At 41.5% G+C, this 26,247-nt stretch overlaps 2 protein-coding genes across 3 annotated transcripts in view; one reads left to right on the top strand and one right to left on the bottom strand.

Annotated features, from left to right (window-relative positions):
• AREL1 (apoptosis resistant E3 ubiquitin protein ligase 1) overlaps window positions 1–26,247 on the bottom strand; it is a 47,329-nt gene that overhangs the window by 20,569 nt on the left and 513 nt on the right. The window contains exons 2-5 of one of the 2 annotated variants that reach the window (XM_080678040.1): window positions 11,846–12,162; window positions 3,310–3,370; window positions 1,917–2,143; window positions 773–1,010 (exon numbers count right to left, since the gene is read on the bottom strand). In XM_080678040.1, the coding sequence (XP_080534166.1) occupies window positions 773–1,010; window positions 1,917–2,143; window positions 3,310–3,325 (481 nt within the window). In that variant the 5' untranslated portion in view covers window positions 3,326–3,370; window positions 11,846–12,162. The remainder of the gene's footprint in view (window positions 1–772; window positions 1,011–1,916; window positions 2,144–3,309; window positions 3,371–11,845; window positions 12,163–26,247) is intronic. The other variant, XM_080678041.1, reaches the window with a different exon arrangement.
• Window positions 5,725–6,205, top strand: LOC308258223 (single-stranded DNA-binding protein, mitochondrial-like; the record flags this gene model as incomplete). Its single annotated transcript, XM_080688532.1, has 1 exon — window positions 5,725–6,205. Exon 1 carries the CDS (start codon window positions 5,759–5,761, stop codon window positions 6,203–6,205), a length of 447 nt encoding a protein of 148 aa, XP_080544658.1. The 5' UTR covers window positions 5,725–5,758.

The raw sequence follows: 26,247 nt of genomic DNA, 5'->3' as shown, positions 1-26,247 counted from the left end.
GAGAGAGAAACATCGATCAGTTGCCTCCTGCACACCTCCTACTGGGGATGTGCCCACAACCAAGGTACATGCCCTTGACCGGAATCGAACCTGGGACCTTTCAGTTGCAGGCCGACGCTCTATCCACTGAGCCAAACCGGTTTCGGCAATTCCACTCTTAAAGAAATGAAAATGTGTGTCCACACAAAAATGTACACAAATGTCACGGCGGCATTATGCATAGCAGCCAAAAGTAATGACCCCCAAATGTCTATCAACTGATGAATAAACTGCAGCATTCTTCACAATGGACTATTACTTGGAAATAAAAATAAATAAGTACTAATCCATGCTAAAACATGCATGCATAAATCTTAAAAGCATTATGCTAAGTGAAACTGGCCAGTCACAAAAAGTCCACGTATGTTATGATTACACTGATCTAAATGTAAACAGTAAAGTAGTAGCTACAGTAAGCAAATCCAGAAGCAGCAGATTAGTGGTGGCCTACATCTGGGGCATTTGGGGAAAATGGGGAGTGACTACAAACAGGTACAGGATCATGGGGTGATGAAAATGCTCGAAAATTGAATGTGGTGATAGTTGTACAACTCTATGAATTTTAAAAAACATTAAATTGTATATTTTAAATGGATGAATTTATAGCATGTGAATTAAATCTCAATAAAGGTATTATTCAAAAAAAGGTGTAATTACAAAGAAAAAGGAAAAGGGGGAAAAAAGAGGGAGGGAAGGAGAGAAAGGAAGAAAGGGGGCGGGGAGAATAATGTACCAGGCTGAAAAATCTTGTAGTAGGGACTGTAGGCCACATTTAATCCACCAAGCTTCACTGAGATTTCATAACGCCCAGCCCTGCGAACAGTGAAGGCCACCTTGACCACATTGGAACTGGGCTCCTGGAGAACTTCCTGGGTCACTGGAATTTCCACTGCTAGCTCAACATGAGAGATGTGAACTCTTAGTCCCACAGGCCGATGTGCAGGGAAAGGCTGCCCGTTCTTATAGAATAACTGCAGTGGGAAGAAGAGGGGCACCCATTAGTGAATAGCGGGAGAAAATCGTTAACCATCTAACTCAAAAAACTGTAGGGAGCAAGGAGGTAGCTGGTAAAACCCAGTACCCACCCCCTCCTATAGTCCTGCAGACACAGGGAAAAAGAAATTCTCTTAACACTTCAAAGAAAACCATTAAATCATGAACAAATTCTTAACTTGTTTCGAGGACAGGGGTAAGATATACCATTAAATCAATTTCAGCTTGACATTTCCACAAATGCTGCCTCTTCTTACCAGCCCTTCTTATTATGTTATCACTGCTACTCCAATGTAAAGGTAAGTCAGTGGGTACCACTGGCACTGAGTGAACTAAAACACCAGGCAAGGCTAGGGGGTTTCTGGCTACAAAACCAAGCATGGTACTATAGTAAAGTCATCACAGGGGGGCAGTCCACTATTTCTAGGGCCACAGAGTAAATAATTTTGGCTTTATTGGTCATACACAGTTATTCAATTGTGGCTAACTACTCATAGGCAATACAGGAAGATGAATGGGTGTAGCTGTATTCCAATAAAACTGTATTTAGAGAAATAGGAGGTGTGCCTGATTTAAGCCTTGGGCCATAGTTTACCAACCTCTAAATCTACAACAACACCAACTCTATTTAGTAATATTTTTCTTATTTTGAAGAAGTAACATTAAGTTTATACTTTTTCAAAGCTAAGCACCCATTAAACCAAAGTGCTAGAGAAATTCGTGACTCTTCAGATACTAACAATTCCCAAGTGCCGGGGAGAGACTGAAAAAACAAAGAAAAATGTTAACATTCTAGGCCAGCACCACTAACAGACTGAACTGGGCTCTGAAAAGTAAGTGACTCAGAAACCCCAATGGGTATGGAGACAGAAACATTCCCTTACATGCACTCGGAAGGCCATGCTGTGGCCCACCTCATAGGGGTCCTTCCAATCCCAGGAGACTTTGCAAGACCGGGGATCCAAGTAATTTCCCCGCACGTAGTCATAAATAGTCCGGTCCCCTCGGCGCTCACGGTCCTCATTCTGGAGGAAGCTGACTACACGTGCGGCGAGCTCGAAGAGGAACTTAATTGTGAAGAAGAATGCAACCACAGATACTGTGATTCCACCTATGTGAAAGGGAGAACACATAGACACCTGCCAGTTACACATTACAGCTTCTCATTATGGAACAGGATAGCCATCTCTCAAAAATTAAAGGAAGTCAGGAAGAGATAGTAAGACTTCCAAAGAAACACTATACTGGGTGTACCTCTGTGGGTGAAGAGAGGGATTTATATACCAGGACTCAGACACAACTGTCCTCGGGCCAAATCTCACCCACTGCCTGTTTTTTTAAATAAAGTTTTATTGGAATGAAGCCCCACCCATTCATTTACATATTGTCTAGGCCTGCTTTTGTCCTAAACTAAAAGAGTTTGGTAGTTGTGACAGACACTATATAGGCTGAGAAGCTAAAAATATTTACTTTTAGCCCTGACCGGTTTGGCTCAGTGGATAGAGCGTCAGCCTGCGGACTGAAGGGTCCCGGGTTCGATTCCGGTCAAGGGCATGTACCTTGGTTGCGGGCACATCCCCAGTGGGAGGTGTGCAGGGGGCAGCTGATCAGTGTTTCTCTCTCATCGATGTTTCTAAGTCTCTATTCCTCTCTGTAAAAAATCAATAAAATATATTTTTTAAAAAGAATGAAAGTAGTTATTCTTAAAAAAAATAAATAAAAATATTTACTTTTAGCCCTTTATAGAAAAAGTTTGTCAACCCTTGTTCTATACCATGGACCACATATCATGCCTGCCCCACCACCTTCCTAGGTGCTGGGCTCTCACAAAAGTAGTAAAAAGAATGTGCATTATATTCCTGCCATTTGGAAACATTCCCCTCCCTTGTTCACTTGGCAAAAGTCATCCTCAACCCCCTCTAGAATTTGGAGTTCCCTCTTTTGGGCTCCCTCAAACACCTTACATTCACCTATAATAACTTTTCTCTCTCTGGACCATCTATCTCCTCATTCATGGTAAGAACTTTTTATATGCAGATTTTTGCCTTTTCCGACTTTGACTCGGCAGGAAACAGTGTCTGGCACTGACTATAATTAGGCAATAAATATTTCCCAAATGAATGAATTCCACTGCCAACTCTGTGAAGGTACTTTCCGGCATGACTGGAAATATGTCCAAGTCTATTTTTAAGGGGAAAGAGGATAGACAGGGGGGCAAAAAGGATGTAAGCATCCCCAACAAAAAGATAATAAAAAGAGCTATTTTTCATAACATACCAATAACGTAAAACATCAGGTCCCTTCAATGCCAACAGAGAGCCGAGGATCACAGCTGCAGCTGCAAAAGAAAACTTGTTCAGTTTTTTCTCCAAATCTTTCTTACAGCCATTTCAGCTTGACAGGTGCCCTATGACATATTTCAGACAAAGAGACTGCATCATTCTCCCTAAAGACTTCTAATCTACCGACCACCCTAGGAATACCACAAACAGCCATTTGCTTTATTGCTAATTACAAAATGCAATAACATGGCTTTCATCTTCTCAGATCCAAAGCCCCAAGATAGTTTCCCTCCACAAAGCAAATTGGTGCTAATTAACACAAGCAAAGAGGATAATGGAGTCACTTTTCCCTTATGTTTGCCTTCTGGAAGTAATTCACCTAAGTAGAAATAGTTATATAAAAATGTGGATTTTTTAAAAGCAAGTATTATTATCATCATGTTGGCATTACATAATTAAAATGAACTCTGGGTCATTCCAATAACAAGCAGTGGGCATGAAAGAAAAGTCATTTTTGCTGTTACCAATCAGATAAACTAATGGGCCCTGTGGAAGATGAGCTCAGCAGGAAGGCCAAGGAAAGGAACAAAAGGAGGAGACTGTACTTATCATCTTAATTCAGTGGTCGGCAAACTCATTAGTCAACAGAGCCAAATATCAACAGTACAATGATTGAAACTTCTTTTGAGAGCCAAATTTTTTAAACTTAAACTTCTTCTAACACCACTTCTTCAAAATAGACTCGCCCAGGCCATAGTATTTTGTGGAAGAGCCACACTCAAGGGGCCAAAGAGCCGCATGTGGCTCGCGAGCCGCAGTTTGCCAACCACTGTCCTAAGTGATGCTGCCAAGGTCATTAACAATTCAAACAAGAGCTAGAGTTTAAGGGTAAACTTTCACTGTTATTAAACTTGTTTCCAGAATAAGACTTCAATTGTCATTACTCATTTGAACCACCCAAGGTACTGCCAAGAAAAATGCAATATACATTGATGTTCATATCTTATCACTGAGTTTTGACCTAGTATGTATAAATTATATATGCTCTCTATTCTACAATGCACTGAATTCACTCTGTCTTTTAGGGTCAATATATATTAAGGTTGTCAATATTAACTCAACCCAGAACCTTATATCAGCACTAGAATGTTACTTAGAGATAAGACAGCTGAAAGTTTATAGGCTCAGATTTGGGAGGGATCAAAGCAAGTTTTGTGTTTTTTTTTTAAAGAGGGTACACTTTATGTCTGATTGTGTGAAAAACTTTTAAGAGGGAGACAAAAATGGCAGCAGTTCCTTTGATAACAAATACCCAATGGAATCCACAGAGAATAGGTAATTTGAGGAATAACTGTGTCAAGTTTCATAGAAATCTCTAAAGTCCTTCCAGAAAAGAAATCACAAAGATAACATTAGCATTGCCAATACACATGGATTAAGCTGCTCCCAAAAGGGTCTATTATAAAGAGACAATATACAGACACAAAATTTTGGGGTCACAATTATTGAGTCTCCTCTATGCTGAAAAGTTGCTATCATCTCTCAAAAAAAGCAACGGTCTGCACCTTACAAAATGTGTTATATGACTTGGTAGAGCCAAATGGCAGTTTAACTGTTTTAGGTACTCCCTCAGTTAGATGGCATCCAATCTGATCCTAAATGTGAAACTTCTAGTCCTCAGAGAATAACACTAAGCAGAAAATGAAGTTTATGTGGCTTGTGCTACAGGACTTTTAAGTTTCTTGCTTCTTGTTTTGGGTGTGTTTTTTTTGTTGTTGTTGTTGTTGTTAATCCTCACCCGAGGATATTTTTCCATTGATTTTTTTAGGGAGAGAGAGAGAGAGAGAGGGAAAGACAGAGAGAAACGTTGATGTGAGAGAAACACATCGATTGGTTGCCTCCTGCACAAACCCTGACCAGGGTCTAGGCTGGGGAGAAGCCTGCAACTGAGACATGAGCCCTTGACCAGAATTGAACCTGGGACCCTTTAGTCCGCAGGCTCTATCTACTGAGCCAAATCGGCTAAGGCAAGTTTCTTGCTTCTTGATGGAATAAGAGCAATGCCAAATTTATGGCATACATCATAAAGGCTAGGAAAAGTCCTACATACTATCTCTGACAACTATAACCTTTTCTGAAATAGGCAGCCTGGAGACCAGTTCCAGGGCTTAATTGTGTAATCTCTCTAAGATTCACTGCTGTATAAAGAGTTGAGATTTAATAATTTCTATGGCATCATCTCCTTTACTGCGATAGGACTTCAATATAACTCCCATAGCCATCAAGACTCTAAAATCAAACAGTATAAAAAAGAGTATAGTACACTCCTTCCTCTCACGAGCCTTGCGTCAGGGCCACATCGGGAAGTGTTCTCTGGGCTCGGAGCTGTGCGGCTGGAGCGTCTGGAAAGGACTAAAGATTAGATTGTAGGAAAAGCAGAAGCAATGTTTCGAAGACCTGTATTGCAGGTGTTTCATAAATTTGTAAGACATGAGTCTGAAGTAGTAAGCAGCTTGGTTCTGGAAAGATCTTTGAATCGTGTGCAGTTACTGGGGCGAGTTGGTCAGGATCCTGTCATGAGACAGGTGGAAGGGGAAAACCCAGTCACAATATTTTCTCTAGCAACAAATGAGATGTGGAAATCAGAAGACAATGAAGCATACCCAATGGGTGACATCAGTCAAAAGACAACATGGCACAGAATTTCAGTATTCCAACCAGGCCTCAGAGATGTGGCATATCAGTATGTGAAAAGGGGGTCTCGAATTTATGTGGAAGGGAAAGTAGACTATGGTGAATATATGCATAAAAATAATGTGAGACGACAAGCAACAACAATCATAGCTGATAACATTATATTTCTGAGTGACCAGACAAAAGAGAAGGCATAGAGTGGACCATTCTTCTTTGGACAGTGTTTGGTATAGTCTCATTTCCAAATCATGTATAGTCTTTATAGTTTCTAAGGACAAAAATTAAAATATTCTTTTATATAAAATAAAATAAAATAAAAAAGAGTATAGTACAGAGGACAAGGGCATGGATTCTAGAACTAGACTACCTGAGTTCAAATCCATTGTCTGCCACTGACAATGTGACCCAAGACAAGTAATCTCTCTATAGAGTGCCAGTTTCCTTATCCATCAAAGATAGTATCTGTGTGGCCTTGGCCAGTTTGGCTCAGTGGATAGAGCGTCGGCCTGAGGACCAAAGGGTTCTGGGTTCGACTCCAGTCAGGATCATGTACCTCGGCTGCAGGCTCCTCCCAGGCCCAAGCCCTGGTCGGGGAATGTACAGGAGGCAACTAATCGATGTGTTTCTTTCACATCAATGTTTCTGTCTTTCCTCTCTCTTCCACTCTCTCTGAAAATCAATGGAAAAATATCCTTGGGTAAGGATTAAAAAAAAAAGAGTTTAAAAAAAAAAAAGATAATACTTCATAGGAGTGTTGTGAGGATTAAATAAGTTAACACATGTAAGCAGCCTATAATAGTGCCTGACACACAGTGAGTTCTCAGTTTTAATTATTATTATAATTATTAATAATAGCAGTATCACTGCTCCTTTGCTTCAGAGCCAATAGGAAACTAGGGGACCCTCTCTACTCACCCACACTTTCTTCAATGGGAAATGCATGAGAAATACAAAAGACATGACTTCTCTTACTGTACTTAAAAACTCTGCCTACACGGGAGTTCTTTATACTATTCCTATTTTATGTCTGAAATTTCTTATAATAAAAAGTTAAAATTCATCCTAAAATGCCCTGCTGTGGCTCAGTTGGTTGGGAATCATCCACTGCACCGAAAGGTTGCCAGTTCGATTCCTGGTCAGGGCATATGCCTGGGTTGCAGGCTTGATCCCTTTCTCTTAAAAAAGAAATCATCCTAAAATAATCCATCCAACAAATACAGTATAGAACAGCCACAGTCTCAGGCCTCATGAAGCTGGCAGTAATGAAGTTAACCTTGTTTCGTCCTTATCCATTTTTGCCCCGTTTACTTTATTTCTCAACAAAATCATCACCACTGATCTAGATTACCTAGACCTTTTCCAATAGGTCAATTCTACATTTCCATTCCAATTCCCTTTATTGTTTAAAACTCAGCATACCAATTATTACTTTTCCCAAACAACTCTCTTTGAAACCTTCTTGTGAACAGGGAGTTAGCTCTGCCATTGATCTGACCTTTACAAAATATCCTACTTCTCTACAATTGCTCTCAAAAAACTCCCCAACGTTTACCCATCTGCCAATTTTACCTATGGCCACATTCTGAACTTGCCTTCCTTGTGCATTTTCTCTTTTCTGTTTCTTTCTGAATATGCTGTCACAAAGCCTCCCTACCTTTGTCTCTGAGTACAAGGTATCCTTTTAGAGTGACTCCTCAAATCACTTTTATTCCAGATTTACCGCTTCTATAGGCATTTTCTGTGCTCTTACTGACCCTGTCATGCCCTCTCTCTGCCCCATCTCTGCTCCCACTGCACCCTATAATATTGTCCTTGGCCCCATCACCCATAACATCTTCTTACTCATCCTATGATCTATCCAAATCAGATATTTTACACTTTTACATATAAGCTCTGAAATGTCCCATCTCCATGCCGTTGCAAAAGTCATTTCCTCTGCCTAGACCAGTGGTCGGCAAACTCATTAGTCAACAGAGCCAAATATCAACAGTACAACGATTGAAATTTCTTTTGAGAACCAAATTTTTTTAACTTAAACTTCTTCTAACGCCACTTCTTCAAAATAGACTCGCTCAGGCCATGGTATTTTGTGGAAGAGCCACACTCAAGGGGCCAAAGAGCCGCATTTGGCTCGTGAGCCACAGTTTGCCAACCACTGACTTAGAACAACAGACTATTTAGCTGCCCCTGGCTCTGACATGAGTGGTGTGTGGACATTCCTATCTTCTAGGAATCTTAATCTTCTTAGATGATTGCAAAGACACCAAGGACATCAGCAACAGTGAGCCCTGGCATAGAGAAAGGTCATGTAATGAGCGTTGTGGGCAGTTTGAACTTCAAACCACACAGTTCTTAATGAGGTTGCTTAGACCTTTTAAAACTAATATGTAAAGTTGTTCATTATTCATTGTGTCCCACAGATAAATTGCCAAATATATGTATACTAGGGGCCCAGTGCACAAATTCATGCAACTTGAAAAGAACAGTGGGCTGCGAGGCTGCAGTGGGCACAGGGATGGGTCTTGGCCCATCCTCCATGCCCCCACCCAGCCCTTCCTGCCACAGCCCCTAGTCCCCTGTCTGCCAGCAGCCCCGCTCCCGCCGCCGCCACTCCCACACGCTTACAGCACCGGCCCCACTCACACCCACTGACAGCACTAAGCAATTGGGGCTGGTGCCAGCAGCAAGTGCGAGCAGTGGCTGCTGCCCCAGTCGCCCTTCAGGAGTAGGGAGAGGTGGAGAAGCCCTGAGTGGCAATCGGGGCCAGTAACCACCCCTCGCACCCACTGATTGGGGCTGGCGCAGGCTCCAGCAGCGGGTGCAAGTGGGGCTGGCACCAGCAGCAGGTGTGAGTGCCCGGTGGGACCGCGGCACATGGGAGCAAAGAATTTTCAGTAACCACCAGAGGCTCATCCTGATGACAGCAACTGGCACCCCACCTTGGTCTGGTGCCCCTGCTCACCTGCTCCACCATCCCACCATAGCTGATGCCCACCATGTTCTGTGTTCTGCCACCTGCTGCCGACGCCTGCCATGTTCTGCATGCACCCCCTGGTGGTCAGCACACGTCATAGCGACTGGTTGTTCGGTTATTCTGCCATTCAGTCTATTTGCATATTAGGGTTTTATATATATAGATTATCAATTCCTCTTAAAATTTCATTGACTTATGAGTTTTAAGTGACAAAGTATTCAATCATCACTAAAACAAAGAAAAGTCCTTCAAAATGGCATTCATCCATCCAGATCTCCCAAAGAAAAATGCCAGATGCACTTGTTCAGACAACTATGTTTATAAATGGATCATATTTGTATGTAACAGATAATAAGACAGTTACTTTAGCTCATCTAATCACACATTGATAGGCTTCTTTTAAAGAGTTTTCAGGTATAAAAGTAAACTGCTTTCTCACAATTTTGATCCTTTTCAATATTCCTTCTTTTCAGCAAAACCACTATTACACTGTAATCACCAGTGTCCTCACCTCTACATCTAGAAGATGGTCATTTGTGTAGTGTGGTTGAGGTGTGGCCAACAGGCATGTGGCTTCATTTTCTCCCTGCTGAAGCCAGGGCTCACACCATAAAACAGGCATTAAACAATGTAAAGGCATCCTTTGCTAGCTTATCTTGAAAGTAAATACTTGGCAGTGGGGTATATTTATTAAAAACACACTAATATAGAATGTTATTCATGTCAAACATTGTTCTAATCATTTTGTAAATATTATTTTATGTTTCTAATAAACCATCTGAGACCCAGAGAGGCTAAATAACCCACCCAAACTCACACAGCTGGGGAGCCTGGCTCCGAGCCTCTGCCCTTCACCACCATGCTCTATGGCAGTGGTCGGCAAACTCATTAGTCAACAGAGCCAAATATCAACAGTACAATGATTGAAATTTCTTTTGAGAGCCAAATTTTTTAAACTTAAACTTCTTCTAACGCCACTTCTTCAAAATAGACTCGCCCAGGCCATGGTATTTTGTGGAAGAGCCACACTCAAGGGGCCAAAGAGCCGCATTTGGCTCACGAGCCACAGTTTGCCGACCACTGGCCTAGACTATCCTCTCCCCTCAGCCTCTATCCATGAAAAACCTCCTAATCTAAGGCCTAGGGAAAACCCTATCTCCCCTCCCTGAAATCTTCCAATCTCTAATTTAAAGGCTCCTTATCTCCTCTGAATTCCCCCACTATTTTTTTTTTTTATTTACCTTACACCACTTATGTTCTCTTTTAGTCCCTTGTTTGTTTTATTTTCCATTTCAGAGTGGTAAGTAACATGAGGCAAAGATTAGTGATAAAAATTCTCTACAGCATCCAACATGACTGCATATAGTAATTGCAATAAATGTGAATTATAATATCTGCTGAATGGATAGAATCAAATGTCTGTTCTCTTCTTTGTCCAGAATGTCTAATGATCAGGAATTTTCCAGATGGGACCTTCATTTTAGATATAGTTTTTAAAACTTCTCTAATTAGCAAGATATTCACTTGAGCCAGAGGTTATAAGCTCTTCAGTTCTACAAGTATGTATCAAATACCCATGCTTAGAGTCATGGGTTCTCATGCATGGCACAGTATCCATGCAGTTTTATGATCCTATCTTCCTCATCTTGAGCTTTCATGTTTCTATAACAGTTTCCACAGCACCCTCCACTTTCTTCTGCTCATACTTCTCCTTCATAAAATTATTTTGGAACTCTTCCTGAGTCTAATTCAAGTACAAAGAAGCAGTATGTTAAGCCTCGATCATAAAATTTCATGCAATTAGCTATATGAATACTTTGTTCTCAAATTCATTTCTTTAGTGTTCTTGCCTTTATACAATCAACAAACTGTGATACCCTAAGCTAGCAGAATAATAGTAGCATATGATAAATTACATACTACCATTAGCTATTACATAGTACTATGTACATGTATAACAGTAGTATGTAATAACTAATAACTTACAACCCCCTTACTGATCTACTTATCATAGGCCAAACACTGCACTAAGTGTTTTACACATTAGCTTAAGTAATTGTCACTATAACAACTTGGTAAAATAAGCATTATTATTCTCATTTTACAGATTTAAAAAAAAAAGCTGACTTAGAAAAGTTAACTTGCTGAACATCTCCCAGCTGGTTAAGTGACAGAGCTAAGACTTGAGCCCATGTTTAACTCTGAATCCCAATGTTCTTAACCTCATACAACACTAAATTATAAGAAAGAATGGAGTCATAAGCACAGTGAGGTATTTAGGAAAAGATTTAAGAAAACACATACAAAAAAACAAGTATGAAAAACATCACCCAGTCTTGCTATGAGAATTTCATGGCCAGGCTAAAATTAGAGAGATAAATGCTTATGGCCCCCTTTTAAATCTTTTGAAATAAAAATAAACCATGACAGAGGAAAATGGAATGCAGTACCAATTATCTAGTGCAGAAATATCACTTGCTTACTAAAAGATCCCAGGCAAGTTGCTTAATACTACAGCACTTTGGCTTACATTACCTACAAAAGGAGGGGAAGGGGGAAATACTTGAAAATATCTGTCTCAAGGGAATGTGAGAAAGCTGACCGATATACATATTCTAAAACTCTTTGGGGTTTATTTTAGTATAACAATTTATAATTACACCAAATAAATTTTAGTCCTAACATTGAAGATCAATTGTGAACAGTCATTTCCCAGAAATGGAGAATTGATTTCTTTATACTCAAAGATGTCCTGCTGGGAATTGCAACTGTGCACGTCCATAGCTTTTCCTTGCTGAAGAGGAACTGGGCCCATGTTCTGTATCCCAGTAACAACTGAATCTTAACTAGACTATTGCCTTACCTTTAAGCGAGGGCCCATGTTCTAAGAACCAAGTGGAGCACTTCTATTCACCAAAGCAGGTAACTTGGCCCTTTCACCTTGTCTTCAACTTCCACAAGAGAGAAAATAGCCGCAAGGCCAACAAAAAGTGTCTGTCCATCAGACCTTCATTGAGGGTGCGTCAAAGAAGCAGACAATCAATGTTTCTGGAACGAACTGGGTGACTTCCAGAGTGGAGAAATATAACCCTCAAATATATCATTCCTGGGCTTCTCTCTAGTGCAAGGCTCAATCAACTGCCAAAGGATGCATCTCATCTGCTGTATCAGGATCCCATCCTACAAAGAAAAAAGGGTTGGTGGAACAGGTTTTTATTTCTGAAAAAGAATGCCCAGAAAACAAAAAAAGAGAGGTAGAACAGACAGTGGAAACCCTGGGACACTAAAAATAGCCAAGGGCAGGTAAACCCTGAAAAAGTTTTCCCAATTAAAACTCCACAAGAAAAATCAAATCTCATTGCCTTAATTGTGTCACTCCCAGAAGGAAGCTCCACCATTTCAGTTGTTTCCAACCCTTCAGCAGAGTGAGCCTCACACAACCACATGCACAGTTTCAGTTTGATGGGGCTGGAGTACAAGGTCTGGCCACAAGGTGAAGAGAAATGAGAACATGGGATAGGTGGGGACAGGTTACAGAGGCCTCCCCATGTATTTCCAAGACATGGTTAAACAATGCTGATCTTATCTTTCAAATAGTAAAATCTGTGAACTTTCAAGATAAAGTCACTGAGTAATAAAGTTCAGTAAAGTAAGTCTGTCATTCAAAGATATTCATGAACTAATGTGGCAGAAAGGAGGTATGGCAAGGCATACACAAACAGCCACCATAAAACAAATGAGAAGAGCCTACTAATCACTAAGTGGAAAGTCTCTTTCTACATGGCAGGAACTGCTCTGCTCTCAATGCTTCATATGTATTAACTCACAACCCCAAGACAGAGATATAATTATCCCTAATTTAACAGATGAGGAAACTGAGGCACTTTCTCAAAATTATGCACAAATGTATAGTTGAGTTGAGTCAAACCCAGCCAACCTGCACCCAGAATGCATGCTCTTAAGAACTACTCTACTGCCTCTCTACCATGGGAAACTAAGAAAGAAAACACAAAATGTTAATAAGAGCACAAGAACCGAATGAGGGAAGGCCATCAGATCAAACAAGTTGGCAAACTTTTATAATTAAAGATAAATAAGTATACATATTTATTTTAAAATATGGAGATAGACTTGCCAAGTACATGAGCCAAAACCTGGGACAACTAGCAACTGGAACCAGCTTAAAGGATCTGCAAACAAGAGATGAGTTATATAAACTATAAGAGATCCATTAGAATGCTATATAAGCATTTTTTAAAATGACACTTATAAAAAATAACAACACAAGGAATCACTCACAAATAAAATGTTAAATGAAAAAGCAAGCAAAAAATTATTTACATAGAATGAGCCCATTTTTTAAAATATTATATTACATAAAAAAGACTGGAAGGAATACAAAAATGTTAACAGTGGTCATCTCTTGATGCATGGAATTATAAATAATTTTTATTTTCTACCTCTACATTTAGCATTCTCCAAATTCTTTTATGAGGCAAGAACATATAAAAAGTTTCTAATTCTGGAGAATAAGTACTTGTTTTTCTAAAAAAGGGAAAGAACAGGCAAGTTGTCCCTTTTTCCAATAAGGAAACAGTTAAAAAATTAGCTCAAGATAACAGAATGTACTAAACTTTTATTTCTGTTCATTGTGATATTAATGGGCCTCCAATCCTGTAATCAGCTATTTGATTATTAAATCAAATAATTCCTAGTTCTATCGTCTTTACTGTGCCCCACCATGAACTATCATGTTTACCACCCCCACTCCCCAATCCCTGCCCCCAATGCTTCAATGTTTCTAATGAGCTTCTTTCTCAAAAACTTCAAGTTGAGTCTTGGTTAGAGGGTTGGCCTGTGGACTGAAGGGTCCTGGGTTTGATTTCAGGTCAAGGGCATCGGTTACAAGTTCCCTAGTCCCAGTAGAGACATGTGCGGGAGGCAACCAATCGATGTCTCTCTCTGACAACAGTGTTCCTCTCTCTTTCCCCACCCCCACCCCCACTCCCACCCGTTTCCACTATATTAATCAATGGGAAAAATATCCTCGGGTGAGAATTTAAAAAAAAAAAGAAGACTCAACTCAAGCACGACCTTGTTTCCTGGTGCAACTCCCAAGCCCCTCTAAGAGCTCCTCCACATCAAGCAGAACTAACCACTTCCTTCTTTGTGATACTTCTATGCTGAAGATACCTCTATTATAGTATTTACTAGAGGCCTGGTGCATGAAAATTCATGCACTGGAGTGGGTTCCCCTCAGCCCAGCCTGCCCCCTCTCACAGTCCAGGAGCCCTCGGGTGGGAGGCAATCCAGCGATCAGGGGAAGGTGACGCCCCATCACATCTCTACTGCCAGCAGCGCAAGCCTCGGCTGGCCCTGATTACCTGAACCTCGGGCGGCCCTGGGCAGCTGGGCAGCCGCCATCCAAGGCTTGCCTGCGCCTCGGGCCAGCCCTGGGTGGCTGGGGGGCTGAGAGGACTGGGGGACTCCGGAGGCAGGCGCGTGAAGTGGCTGGACCCACCTGGGAGAGGGCCCAGCCGTGCCATGCGCCTGCTGCCCCAGCAGGGCTGAGGGGACTGGGCACTGCCATCTTGTGGCTGTAGGCACTGCCATCTTTGAAGGTGGGGCAGTCAATTAACATATTCCCTCCTTATTGGCTGTGGGTGCTGCCATCTTTGCGAAGGCATGAGGGTCAATTAGCATATTCCCTCTTTATTAGATAGGATTAGCCTATATTATAATTATTGGTTTATACAGTAGTCTCTCCTAATGGATTGTGGGCTTTCTGAGGTAACACCCTGGGTCTTACTCATCTTTTGCCTGTGATGTTCAGAGTTCTGTCTCAGAGCTTGTACTTTTGCAAGTTTCACAGGTGAGTCCTATGCATGTTAAAATTTGAGAAGCATGGTTAGACTCTAGAGTAGTCCGCCTGAGAAGAGACCCAGTATTCTGCATCTCTAACAGGCTCATAGGTAATGCTGATGCTGCTGGTCTGCAGATCAAGCTTTGAGGAGCAAGGGGTCTAGTGCAGGAATTGGCAAACTACAGCCTCCAGGCCAAATCCAGACAACTGCCTGTTTAAAAAAAAAAAAAAAAGTTTGTATAAAAAGAATGAACACAGCCAAGTTCATTCGTTTACATATGGTCTATGACTGCTTTTGCACTACAACAGCAGAGTACTTGCAGCAGAGATGTATGGCCTACAAAGTTTTCCTATCTGACCCTTTACAAAAAAAGTTTACCAATCTCTGATGTAGCGGTCTTGTTAAAGCTATATAATTGCCTTGTATACAAGAACTCATTTTTATAAACCAAAAAAAGCATGAAACCATTTTCTTCCAGTTCATCTATGCCCTCTTAGGAAAAGAGCAGTATTTTGCAAATATTTCTTCTGGCTAATTTCAACTGTTATTTAAAAGTTTTATGCCTCTCACACCCCAAGTAGGAATTTTATACAATCATTTCCCAAAGTATGTGTTTCATACAAAGTTTATGCTTGCATTTCACCAAGGCTGTAATTTCTTAAAACCAGTACCTCAGGAACCAAATACTATATACGGCTTTCTAAAATTATTACAACACATATCACCAACTCAGTCTCTACTTTTAAAGTGCTATTCTTAAAAACTGGGGGGAAAAATTATGTGAAAGTCCACCTAGGTTCTGGTGAAGATGCAGTGGCAGCACATTGGAGTTCCAAGTATCACCCACAGAGTTCCACAAAACAAGACAGGGCAAAAGTAAGACACTGCCTTGGCAAGATGTAGTCTCCAGCATTCTCTACACAGAAGCACCAACCATGAGTACAGGGAAATCAACTTAAAAAGCAAATCATTCAATTAGCAAAAGGCCTATAGGTTAGTGGTCTAACTAAGAAGATTCCAAGAAATAAAGTGAGCCATCAGATATTTTATATAATTAGTTTACATTTTCCCTTGCTTAATTTTATCCTTGGACTATTCTCCACCCCAAAATCCCACCATAAAAGATTGCCCTCCCCCTATTAAGTTTATACTCTTGAGATATTTATATAGTTGTGTATTCCTGCTATCTTGGTTCAGCCAAGTTGTACAGTTTTCATTTATATTCTTTCCTCATCAGTCAGCCCCTCCAGTCTCTTAATCATTCCTGTGGGTCTTCTGTGAACTCTCTCCAGCTAGTCCCCAGTGAACTGGTAATGAGGTGCCTCCAACTGACTGCAGCCTTCCAGGAACAGCCGAGTTAGTCAGAACAGGATGAGCTCACCCTCCTCAGTTCCATGACATAATACTCCTGAGGAGACAATCCCCAAATCGAAGAAAACTAGAATGTGCCATATTAGTCTATGACCCCATTCCATACTTCCCAGATTTGGGCATCGGAGCACTCCAGAATGTACTAGAAGCTAGAAGATAAAGGAAACATGTTCCTGCAGCATCTAGTTACTTGAAAATAAGGTGGGTGAAAAGAAAATACTTTCATGTTAAAAAAAAAATCACAGGTAATAAAATAGAATTCAAAATATGCACGAATTTCTAAAGATACAACAGGGATATGTTAAAAATATTCATAGACATTTTGTACTTGAGGCAGAAAGGCTGCTTGGGGCTCTGCTTCTAGCCTCCAAGGGGTTCCACACCCACTATCTTCTACCACTAGAAGAATTATATTTGAGCTGAAAAGTTTGAAAAGCACTATACCTCCGACTCAACTTCTGGTCTATTACCACCCATCCCATATACTCACATCTGTTTTTTTCTGCTATGCTTCCCCAATGACTACCAACATCTTCAGGTTCTTCTGTATTGTTCATTTATTTTATATTTCTTGAGCATTTGCTATATGCCAGACTGTGTGCTAAAAGCTCAAGTCATGCCCTAACCGGTTTGGCTCAGTGGATAGAGCATCAGTCTGTGGACTGAAGGGTCCCAGGTTCGATTCCGGTCAAGGGCATGTACATTGGTTGAAGGCACATCCCCGATGGGGGGTGTGCAGGAGGCAGCTGATAGGTGTTTCTCTCTCATCGATGTTTCTAACTCTATCCCTCTCCCTTCCTCTCTGTAAAAAAATCAATAAAATATATTTTAAAAAAATAAATAAAAAATAAAAGCTCAAGTCACAAGGATAAATAAGACAAGGTGGGGGATGGGCAATATAATGTGGCAAGTACCACAAAAGAATAAACAATGTATAATGGGCAAAGGGAGAGAGGTAACTTTGCCTGAGCAAATAGAGAAGTCTTCAGAGGAGAGACAATACAGTTGTTACTTAATGAGTAAGCACTTGCAAGGCAGAAAAAAAGGAAAAGACTAGCATCCTAGGCAGAAAAAAACAACATAAACAAAAGTACTGAGTCAAGAAAGGGAGTGATGTAAAGCTCAGCATTATGAATGCACTGTGTTTAGAAAGACCACCTGGAGCCAAACTAGAGTGACTGATTCTAAATATATACAGCATAGTGGTCAGGACTACGAATCTTTCTACTGAGTGACAAGCTACTTAACTGCTCTTAAGTTACCTCAGATATAAAATGGAGATCCACTGAGAAGAGGAAGGAATTCAGCTGCTCTTGGGAGCAAGACCTGGATATAAGGGAAAGGAAGACTGGATGAAACTGGAAACTAAATTCGGGTGTCTTGGCACTACAGGAGTGCCTCAAGAGATATGGCTCTATCTGCAAACCAAGCTGCTGGGTTGCCAGGATATGATGGTGGTTTGTGCAGGAGCCCAACCCACAATAAATGAGAAAGATGGCATTGAGTGTACCTGAGGGTCTAACTGGCTTAGTCTTTAATGTGTGGCATTTTTTCCCCTTGATATAATGGTTTTCAGATCCATATATGTTGTTACATGTATCCGTGGTTCATTCCTGTTTGTTGTTGTGTAGTAATCCACTATATGGACATGTAACAATTTGTTTATCCATGAATCAGCTGAAGGCCATTTGGGTTTCATCAAGGTTGGGCTATTATGGATAAAGCCCCTATGAATATTCAAGTACAAGTCTTTGTGTGAACACACGTTTTCATTTCTCTTATGTAAATAACAAAGAGTGGGATTGCTGGGTGATGTGGTAAGTACATACTATTTAACTTATAAGAAACTGCCTAGCTATTTCCCAGGATAGCACCACCTTTTATTTCCACCAGCAATGTATGAGCTCAAGTTACTAACATCTGCCAATATTGTCAATCTTTTTTTCTTTTTTAAAAAATATATTTTTATTGATTTCAGAGAGAAAGGGAGAGGGAGAGAGAGATAGAAACATCAATGATGAGAGAATCACCGATCGGCTGCCTCCTGCATGTCCCCGGCACTGGGGATGGAGCCTGCAACCTGGGCATATGCCTTGACCAGGAATCGAACTATGGCCTCCTGATTCATAGGTCAATGCTCAATCACTGAACCACACCGGCCAGGCAGTACTGTCAATCTTTTAAATTTTACCTATTCTAGTAAGTGTGAAGTGGTATACCATTGTGGTTTTTAACTTGCATTTATTTTTATTGACTTCAGAAAAGAAGGGAAAGGGAGAGAGTTATAGAAACATCAATGAGAATGATTGATAGGCTACTTCCTGAATGCCACACAATGGGAATTGAGCCTGCAACCCAGGCATATGTCCTGACCAGGAATGGAACCATGCTCTCCTGGTTCATAGGCCAATGCTCAACCACTGAGCCATGCTGGCCAATGAGGACTAACAATATTGAGTGTCTTTTCATATCTTTTTTGGCTATATGAGAGCCTTCTCTGGTATTTAAATCTTCTGCCATTTTTTAAAAATTGAGCTGTTTATCTTCTTACTACTAGAGGCCCGGTGCACGAAATGCGTGCACTGGGTGCGGGGGGGGGGGGGGGGGGCCGGGGAGGGGTGTCCCTCAGCCCAGCCTGCACCCTCTCCAATCTGGGACTCCTCAGGGGCTGTCCGACTAGGGATCTGGCCTAAACCAGCAGTCGGACATCCCTCTCAAAATCCGCAACTACTGGCTCCCAACCACTTGCCTGCCTGCCAACCTGATCACCCTCTAACCACTCCCCTGCCAGCCTGATCGACGCCTGGCCCAATTGTCCCCAACTGCCAGCCGATTGCCCCCAACTGACCTCGCCTGCCAGCCCGGTCGCCCCCAACTGCCCTCCCTTGCAGGCCTGGTCATCCCCAACTGCCCTCCCCTGCCAGCCTGGTTGCCCCGAACTGCCCTCCCCTGCAGGCCTGGTCCCCCTCAACTGCCCTCCCCTGCAGGCCCAGTTACCCCTAACTGCCCTCCCCTGCCAGCCTGGTTGCCCTAACTGCCCTTCCTTGCAGGCCTGGTCATCCCCAACTGCCCTCCCCTGCCAGCCTGGTTGCCCCTAACTGCCCTCCCCTGCAGGCTTGGTCCCCCCCCAACTGCCCTCCCCTGCAGGCCCAGTCACCCCTAACTGCCCTCCTCTGCCAGCCTAGTTGCCCTAACTGCCCTCCCCTGCAGGCCTGGTCCCCCCCAACTTCCTTCCCTCCCTCCCCTGCAGGCCCAGTTGCCCCCAACTGCCCTCCCCTGCAGGCCTGATCGCCTCCACTGCCCTCCCCTGATGGCCTGGTTGTCCCTAACTGCCCTCCCCTGCTGACCTGATCACCCACAACTGCCCTCCCCTGCTGGCCATCTTGTGACCACATGGGGGCAGCTATCTTGTGCAAGGGCGTGACAGTCAATTTGCAATTACCTCTTTATTATATAGGATTGAGTTGTAAGACTTCTTTATATATTCTGAATACAAGTCCTTTATTAGATATTAGAGACCTGGTGCACAAAATTTGTGCATGGGGAAGGGGGGTGTCCCTCAGCCTGGCCTGCACCCTCTCACAATCTGGGACCGCTGGCTCCTAACTGCTCGCCTGCCTGTCTGCCTGATCGCCCCTAACCACTCTGCCTGCCTGATCGCACCTAACCATTCACCTGCCTGCCTGATCATCCCTAACTGCCCCTGCCTCGGCCCCCATCACTGAGACTTCATCCAGAAGGACATCCAGAATGTCATCCAGAAGGTCGTTTGCTTGTCTGGCCTAATTAGCATGTTACATTTTTATTATTATAGATATGTTGGGCAAATATTTCCTGTGGCTTTTTTTTTTCATTTTTTTAACAGTGTTTTTAAAAGGAGTAAAAGTTTTTAATTTACTGACATTCCACTTATCAATTTTTTTCTTTTTAGTTTGTGTTTTTTGTGTCCTATTTTTAAAAAAATCTTTGCTTAAATCAAGCAAAGATTTTCTTCTGTTTTCTCCTAGAAGTTTTACCTAAAAGTTTTGCAGAAGAAAATCTCTTCTCAAAAATTTTAACAAGAGTTTTAAAACTGCTGCATTCCATTTATCTCATAATTAGTTACTCAGGTTTATTATCCCTTTGTTTCTTTCAACTTCCACCTTACCAAGCACTATTTAAATGTATTTCAGACTTTGGAAAGATTTTTATCTTTTAACAGATTTCTCCCCTCTTCACCCTGATAAATGGCATTTCTAAATTTAGCCAAGGTTTTATAGTCCCTCAGTTCTTTTCAAAACGACATAAAACCTCTGGTCCTCTGCTGCTGCCTCTTAAAACAACAACAAAATTCCAAAACCTGCAGCATGCACCTTCAAGGTAAGCCAGGGACAATGAACTATCCTCCTAGTTTTAAAGAGAAGCTTTTGTAAGTGTGTTCTCACCATATTGAGTCACTCTAACCTGGTAGGAGGCTGGAGGAGTTATCACTCACTGGTTAAAAGGAAATTTAGGCCGAAACCGGTTTTGCTCAGTGGATAGAGCGTCGGCCTGTGGACTGAAGGGTCCCGGGTTCGATTCCGGTCAAGGGCATGTACCTTGGTTGCGAGCACATCCCCAGTGGGAGGTGTGCAGGAGGCAGCTGATCGATGTTTCTCTCTCATCGATGTTTCTAGCTCTCTATCCCTCTCCCTTCCTCTCTGTAAAATATCAATAAAATATATTTAAAAAAAAAAAAAGGAAATTTAGGCTTTAAAGGTTAAGTTCACCAAGACAATAGTAGTACATTTTTAGACTGAAAATGTGCACTTCAGACTCAAAATGAAACTAATAGTATACATGAAAGCATAGTTTAGATTCAACTGCACCCCTGGAATAGAGTTTGCCATCTCAATATTTCAGAGGCCCTAGCTGGTTTGGCTGAGTGGATGGAGCGTCAGCCTGCGGACTGAAGGGTCCCGGTTTCTGTTCCGGTCAAGGGCACATGCCCAAGTTGCGGGCTCCATCCACAGTAGGGGGCATGCAGGAGGCAGCAGATCAATGATTCTCTCTCATCATTGATGTTTCTATCTCTCTCCCTGTCTCCCTTCCTCTCTGAAGTCAATAAAAAAAATATATATATATATATATATATATATATATATATATTAACATTTCAGAGAAAGTAGAAAAAGGGATTCTAAGCTAATGTGAGTAAAACGGGGAGAAGTGACAATTTAATCATTACTCATTTTGTAACTATGTGAAATATCTGGAAAAAAACAAAATAGAAAACTGGCTCACTTATGCCCCCATCGCAGTCCTTAGTCTAAATCAAGAAAATAGCAGTTTCTATTTACAACTCCCTCTTATCCTGATGTTTTTGTCTACTCACCAAACTGACTGTACTGTGTCTGATCCACAGAATTAGGATAGGCCCCTGTGTTCCCACACCACGGTAGCTTTTATGCTTAAGTGACCTTGGGCCACTGAGTCTTGGCTATAACACGAAAATTTTTAAACCAATTCTCTGAATCTGACAAGTCGTCTCCCTCAATAAGTCTAGGAAGTTATTTCATTAACTGTGCATGAAGTGGCAGGCAAATGGCCAGATCTACAAGCCCAGAGTGGTGGAACTGGAATTGTCACACATATACTTAAAAGCTAACAAAACCTCTACCACCATCCATTACTTTCAATTCTATTCTTTTTTTTTAATTTGAATTTTTAAAATATTTTTGTTGATTTCAGAGAGGAAGGGAGAGGGAGAGAGAGAGAGAGAGAGATAGAAACATCAATGATGAGAGAATCATTGATTGGCTGCTCCTTCCTGCACACCTCCTACTGGGGATCAAGCCTGCAACCCAGGCATGTGCCCTTGACCATATCGAACCCGGGACCCTTCAGTCCGCAGGCCGACGCTCTAGCCACTGAGTCAGACCAGCTAGGGCTCTACTCTTATTTTTAAGGAAAACAAATTATTTATATAATCAGAAGGGGGGAAAAAAGAGCATTCTTTAGTTAAGACTCCAGGAAGACAAAAACTCACCACAGAAATGGCAACCTAAGAAGGCTTGATTTAAAGAAGAAACTCAAGCCTGACTGGTGTGGCTCAGCAGTTAACCTATGAACCCAGAGTTCACTGTTCGATTCCCAGTCAAGGCACATGTCCGGGTTGTGGGCTCGATTTCTGGGGGGAAGGGGGAGTATGCAGGAGGCAGGCGATCAGTTATTCTCTCTCATCACTGGTGTTTCTATCTCTCCCTCTCTGAAATCAATAAAAATATATTTTTAAAAAATTAGAAGGAAAGAAAAAGAAGAAACTCAACACTTAAGGTATTCAAGACAAAACTTCTGTCGGCCTAATAATCAATGTTATCAAACAAGGATTTGTTAATTTCTTCAAATGTGTATTAAGAACCACATGCCAAGCAATATGTTGACCATGAGGGTTCCAAAATGAGTAGGACAGTCCCTGACCTCCTAAAAACATACAGGTCAGTAAAGAAGACAGACAAGGAAATAACGTGATAGGTCCAGGCAGTAAAACCTATGAGGTAAGCACACTGACACTGTGTTAGGGAAGCCCAGGAAGGGCCCTTCAATCAGGATCAGCTCTTAGTTTCTCAGATAACTTCACACTACCCTCCTGGGAGCAAAGCCAACTCTTCCGCGGACTTAATAGGGCTTTGGGAATGAAGGGGTGCAAAACACTTAATAGGGCTTTGGGAATGAAGGGGGGGGGGAGACATCAACTTGAAAGAGACACATAAATTGGTTGCCTCCCACATGCGCCCCTACCAGGCCTGAGGAACCTGCGACCCTTCGGTCCTAGGCTGATGCTCTAAACACTGATTCAAATCAGCCAGGGCACCATCCATAATTTTATAAAGAAATCTGTTATCAACTTAAATTAGTAAGTTAGACCAATTAGCGAAGGGGATGAAATCCAAGCCCAATAATGAGTTTAAATTGTGGAATGAATGCCTTGAGCAATTTTTCTCTTCAAGACTGCAGAAAAATAAAAAACAACCTTCTTGACTGCTGAGGAGGGCTAAACTCATTTATTTTTCACAAGAATGCAATAAAAAGTAATTACTTTCTGCTCCCACTCAACACAAAGCAACACCATCTCCCCCCTCCCATCACCACCTAAACATCCTATATTTGAGCACTTTAATCTTACACCATAAAATCTCAGATTGTGGCCCAGCCGGGTGTGGTTCACCGGTTGAGCATCGACCCAGGAACCAACAGGTCACTGGTTCGATTCCCGGTCAGGCCATATGCCCGGGTTACAGGCTCAATCCCCAGTGTGAGGCGTGCAGGAGGCAGCCAATCAATGATTTTCTCTCATCATTGATGTTTCTATCTCTCTCTCCCTCTCCCTTCCTCCTTGAAATCAATAAAAATATATTTTAAAAAAGAAAGAAAGAGAGCAACTGGACTTAAAATAAAATTTTTTTTAAAAAAAATAGAATCTCAGATTGTGCCCGACTGGTGTGGCTCAGTGGTTGAGCATCTACCTATGAACTAGGAGGTCAGGGTTTGATTCCCAGTCAGGGCACATGTCTGGGTTTGGGGCTCAATCCCCAGTGGGGATTGTGCAGGAGGCAGCCAATCAATGATTCTCATCATTGATGTTTAAATATTTTTTTAAAAAGAATCTCAGATTGCAATAAAGTTACAATGCAACAAAAACATATTTCTCTAAGTATGTTCTCATCCCCCATGGTGTTTCTACAGTAATTTAGCTCCCTAGTAAGTATTAACAATCAAAGAAATCAGAAAATTCTCAGAATAGATACGATAAGCTACTTGGTTTTTTTTTTAATTTGTTATTGTTCATGGATTCCAAAGTTCTGAGTACATAATACCAGGAAAGTGTTTCTAGTTTTTCAATGCCCAAATTTAAATGCAAATTACTATTTAATTATATGCAATTTTCCCTCTAAACCTATGTATACTAATCAGTCTCCAGATGTTTTTAAAAAACAAACAACTAATCATGTTTACTAAAAAAGTGTATTGCCTAACAACCAAAAAGTTCTAACGTATCCAAAAAGTGGTCACTGTCAGCTCTACCCATGAATGACAGTTTGACTGACAGACAAGCTGTTCTGAAAAGATTAGGAACTTCCAGTGACAGCAGGAGGAACATACGGTATCTGTAGATACTTTAATAATAAAACTATTTCAACATAAAAAATTCAGAGCCTACAGCCGAAACCGGTTTGGCTCAGTGGATAGAGCGTTGGCCTGTGGACTGAAGGGTCCCGGGTTCGATTCCGGTCAGGGGCATGTACCTTGGTTGCGGGCACATCCCCAGTGGGAGGTGTGCAGGAGGCAGCTGATTGATGTTTCTCTCTCATCGATGTTTCTAGCTCTCTATCCCTCTCCCTTCCTCTCTGTAAAAATATCAATAAAATATATTTAAAAAAAAATTCAGAGCCTACAAAGTCATATATGTGAACTGCAAGCTAAGTGCATGCATGTTTAAAAAGAAAGAAGTAAATAAACAAATAAAAATAATAAATAAATAAATAGAAGCAGGACAAAAACTGTCTATACTCAAATCAACATGAGAAATCATCCTTTCTTTGAGCTTTTTAAGAATTGAAAACTTAATAAGGTTCTTTAGGTTATCAACACATTTCCAAAATAGAGCAAAACATATACACACCCTTTGAATAATTATAAAGGCAGTATCTATTAAAATACACTTCTTTTTCAGCTATCAGCTGTTACAGTTGGTATACATTTGGGGGGGGAGGGGCATCCTGTATATTAAAATACAATTGACATAAAATTCTAATACCAGCACACAGTATGTTGGAAGACATAATCACAATAATAGGATTTACTTGTGATGGACGCACAGTTCTAGGGACTTCACATTTTAACACATTTAGTGTTAATAACGCCCCTGTAAGATAGGCAGTATTATGATTATCTCCATTTATACAAATGAAGAAACTGAGGCACAGAGAGATGAACACACCCGATGTCATATAGCTGGTAAGAAGCAGAGAATGGATCTTAGCCACATCAGTCAGACTCCAAAGTTCATGTTAACCAATACACTATAGTAAGGGTTATGCAAGAGTCGGCTATTTTTTTTCCTAAAATATATTTTTATTGGTTTCAGAGAGGAAGGGAGAGGGAGAGAGAGATAGAAACATCTATGAGAGAGAATCATTATCAGCTGCCTCCTGCACGCCCCATACTGGAGATCAAGCCCACAATCCCGGCATGTGCCCTTGACCGGAATGGAACCCGGGACCCTTCAGTCCGCAGGCGGATGCTCTATCCACTGAGCAAAACCGGCTAGGGCTCGGCTTTTTTTTAACCTGAAAACCTTTTTTAATCTCAAACACTAGGATAGCTTTGCAATAAGAAAAGTACAGGCTTTGGATTCAAACAGACTCAAATTAACTCCCCCCCCCCCCGAATAAAGTCTGAACATCAGCTTCCTTATATGTAAAATGACGATACTTAAGTTATAGTGGAGGTCAAAGAACATAACTAAAGTGCCAAGTACAGTATACAAGATAGAAGTAAGCTCACTAGCCGAAACCGGTTTGGCTCAGTGGATAGAGCGTCAGCCTGCGGACTGAAGGGTCCCAGGTTCGATTCCGGTCAAGGGCATGTACCGTGGTTGCGGCCACATCCCCAGTAGGAGGTGTGCAGGAGGCAGCTGATCGATGTTTCTAACTCTCTATCTCTCTCCCTTCCTCTCTGTAAAAAATCAATAAAATATATTTAAAAAAAAAAAAAAAAAAAAAAAGAAGTAAGCTCACTGACACCTAGAAGATCCACGGTTGGACTTCGCAATCCATGAGTCTCATAAATTGTAGGACAAATACTGTATGTGTACCCATTTTTTAAGAATCGTCCCTGGCTTTCCATAAACTTTCAAGGGAGTACGTGATCTCCAAAAGGTTACAAGCCACCAGAGTACATAGCAGGTACTAAAAACATGAGATATCTTTCCCTTCTTGTCTTCTAAAACGTCCCTTTTTCCACCAAGAATGATACACCAAGGCTTCACAAGAAATCTCAATTATTCCCC

This window comes from Plecotus auritus (assembly GCF_963455305.1).
Source record: "Plecotus auritus genome assembly, chromosome: 1".
Lineage (NCBI taxonomy): Eukaryota > Metazoa > Chordata > Mammalia > Chiroptera > Vespertilionidae > Plecotus > Plecotus auritus.
This window is presented reverse-complemented; position numbering and strand designations above follow the sequence as displayed.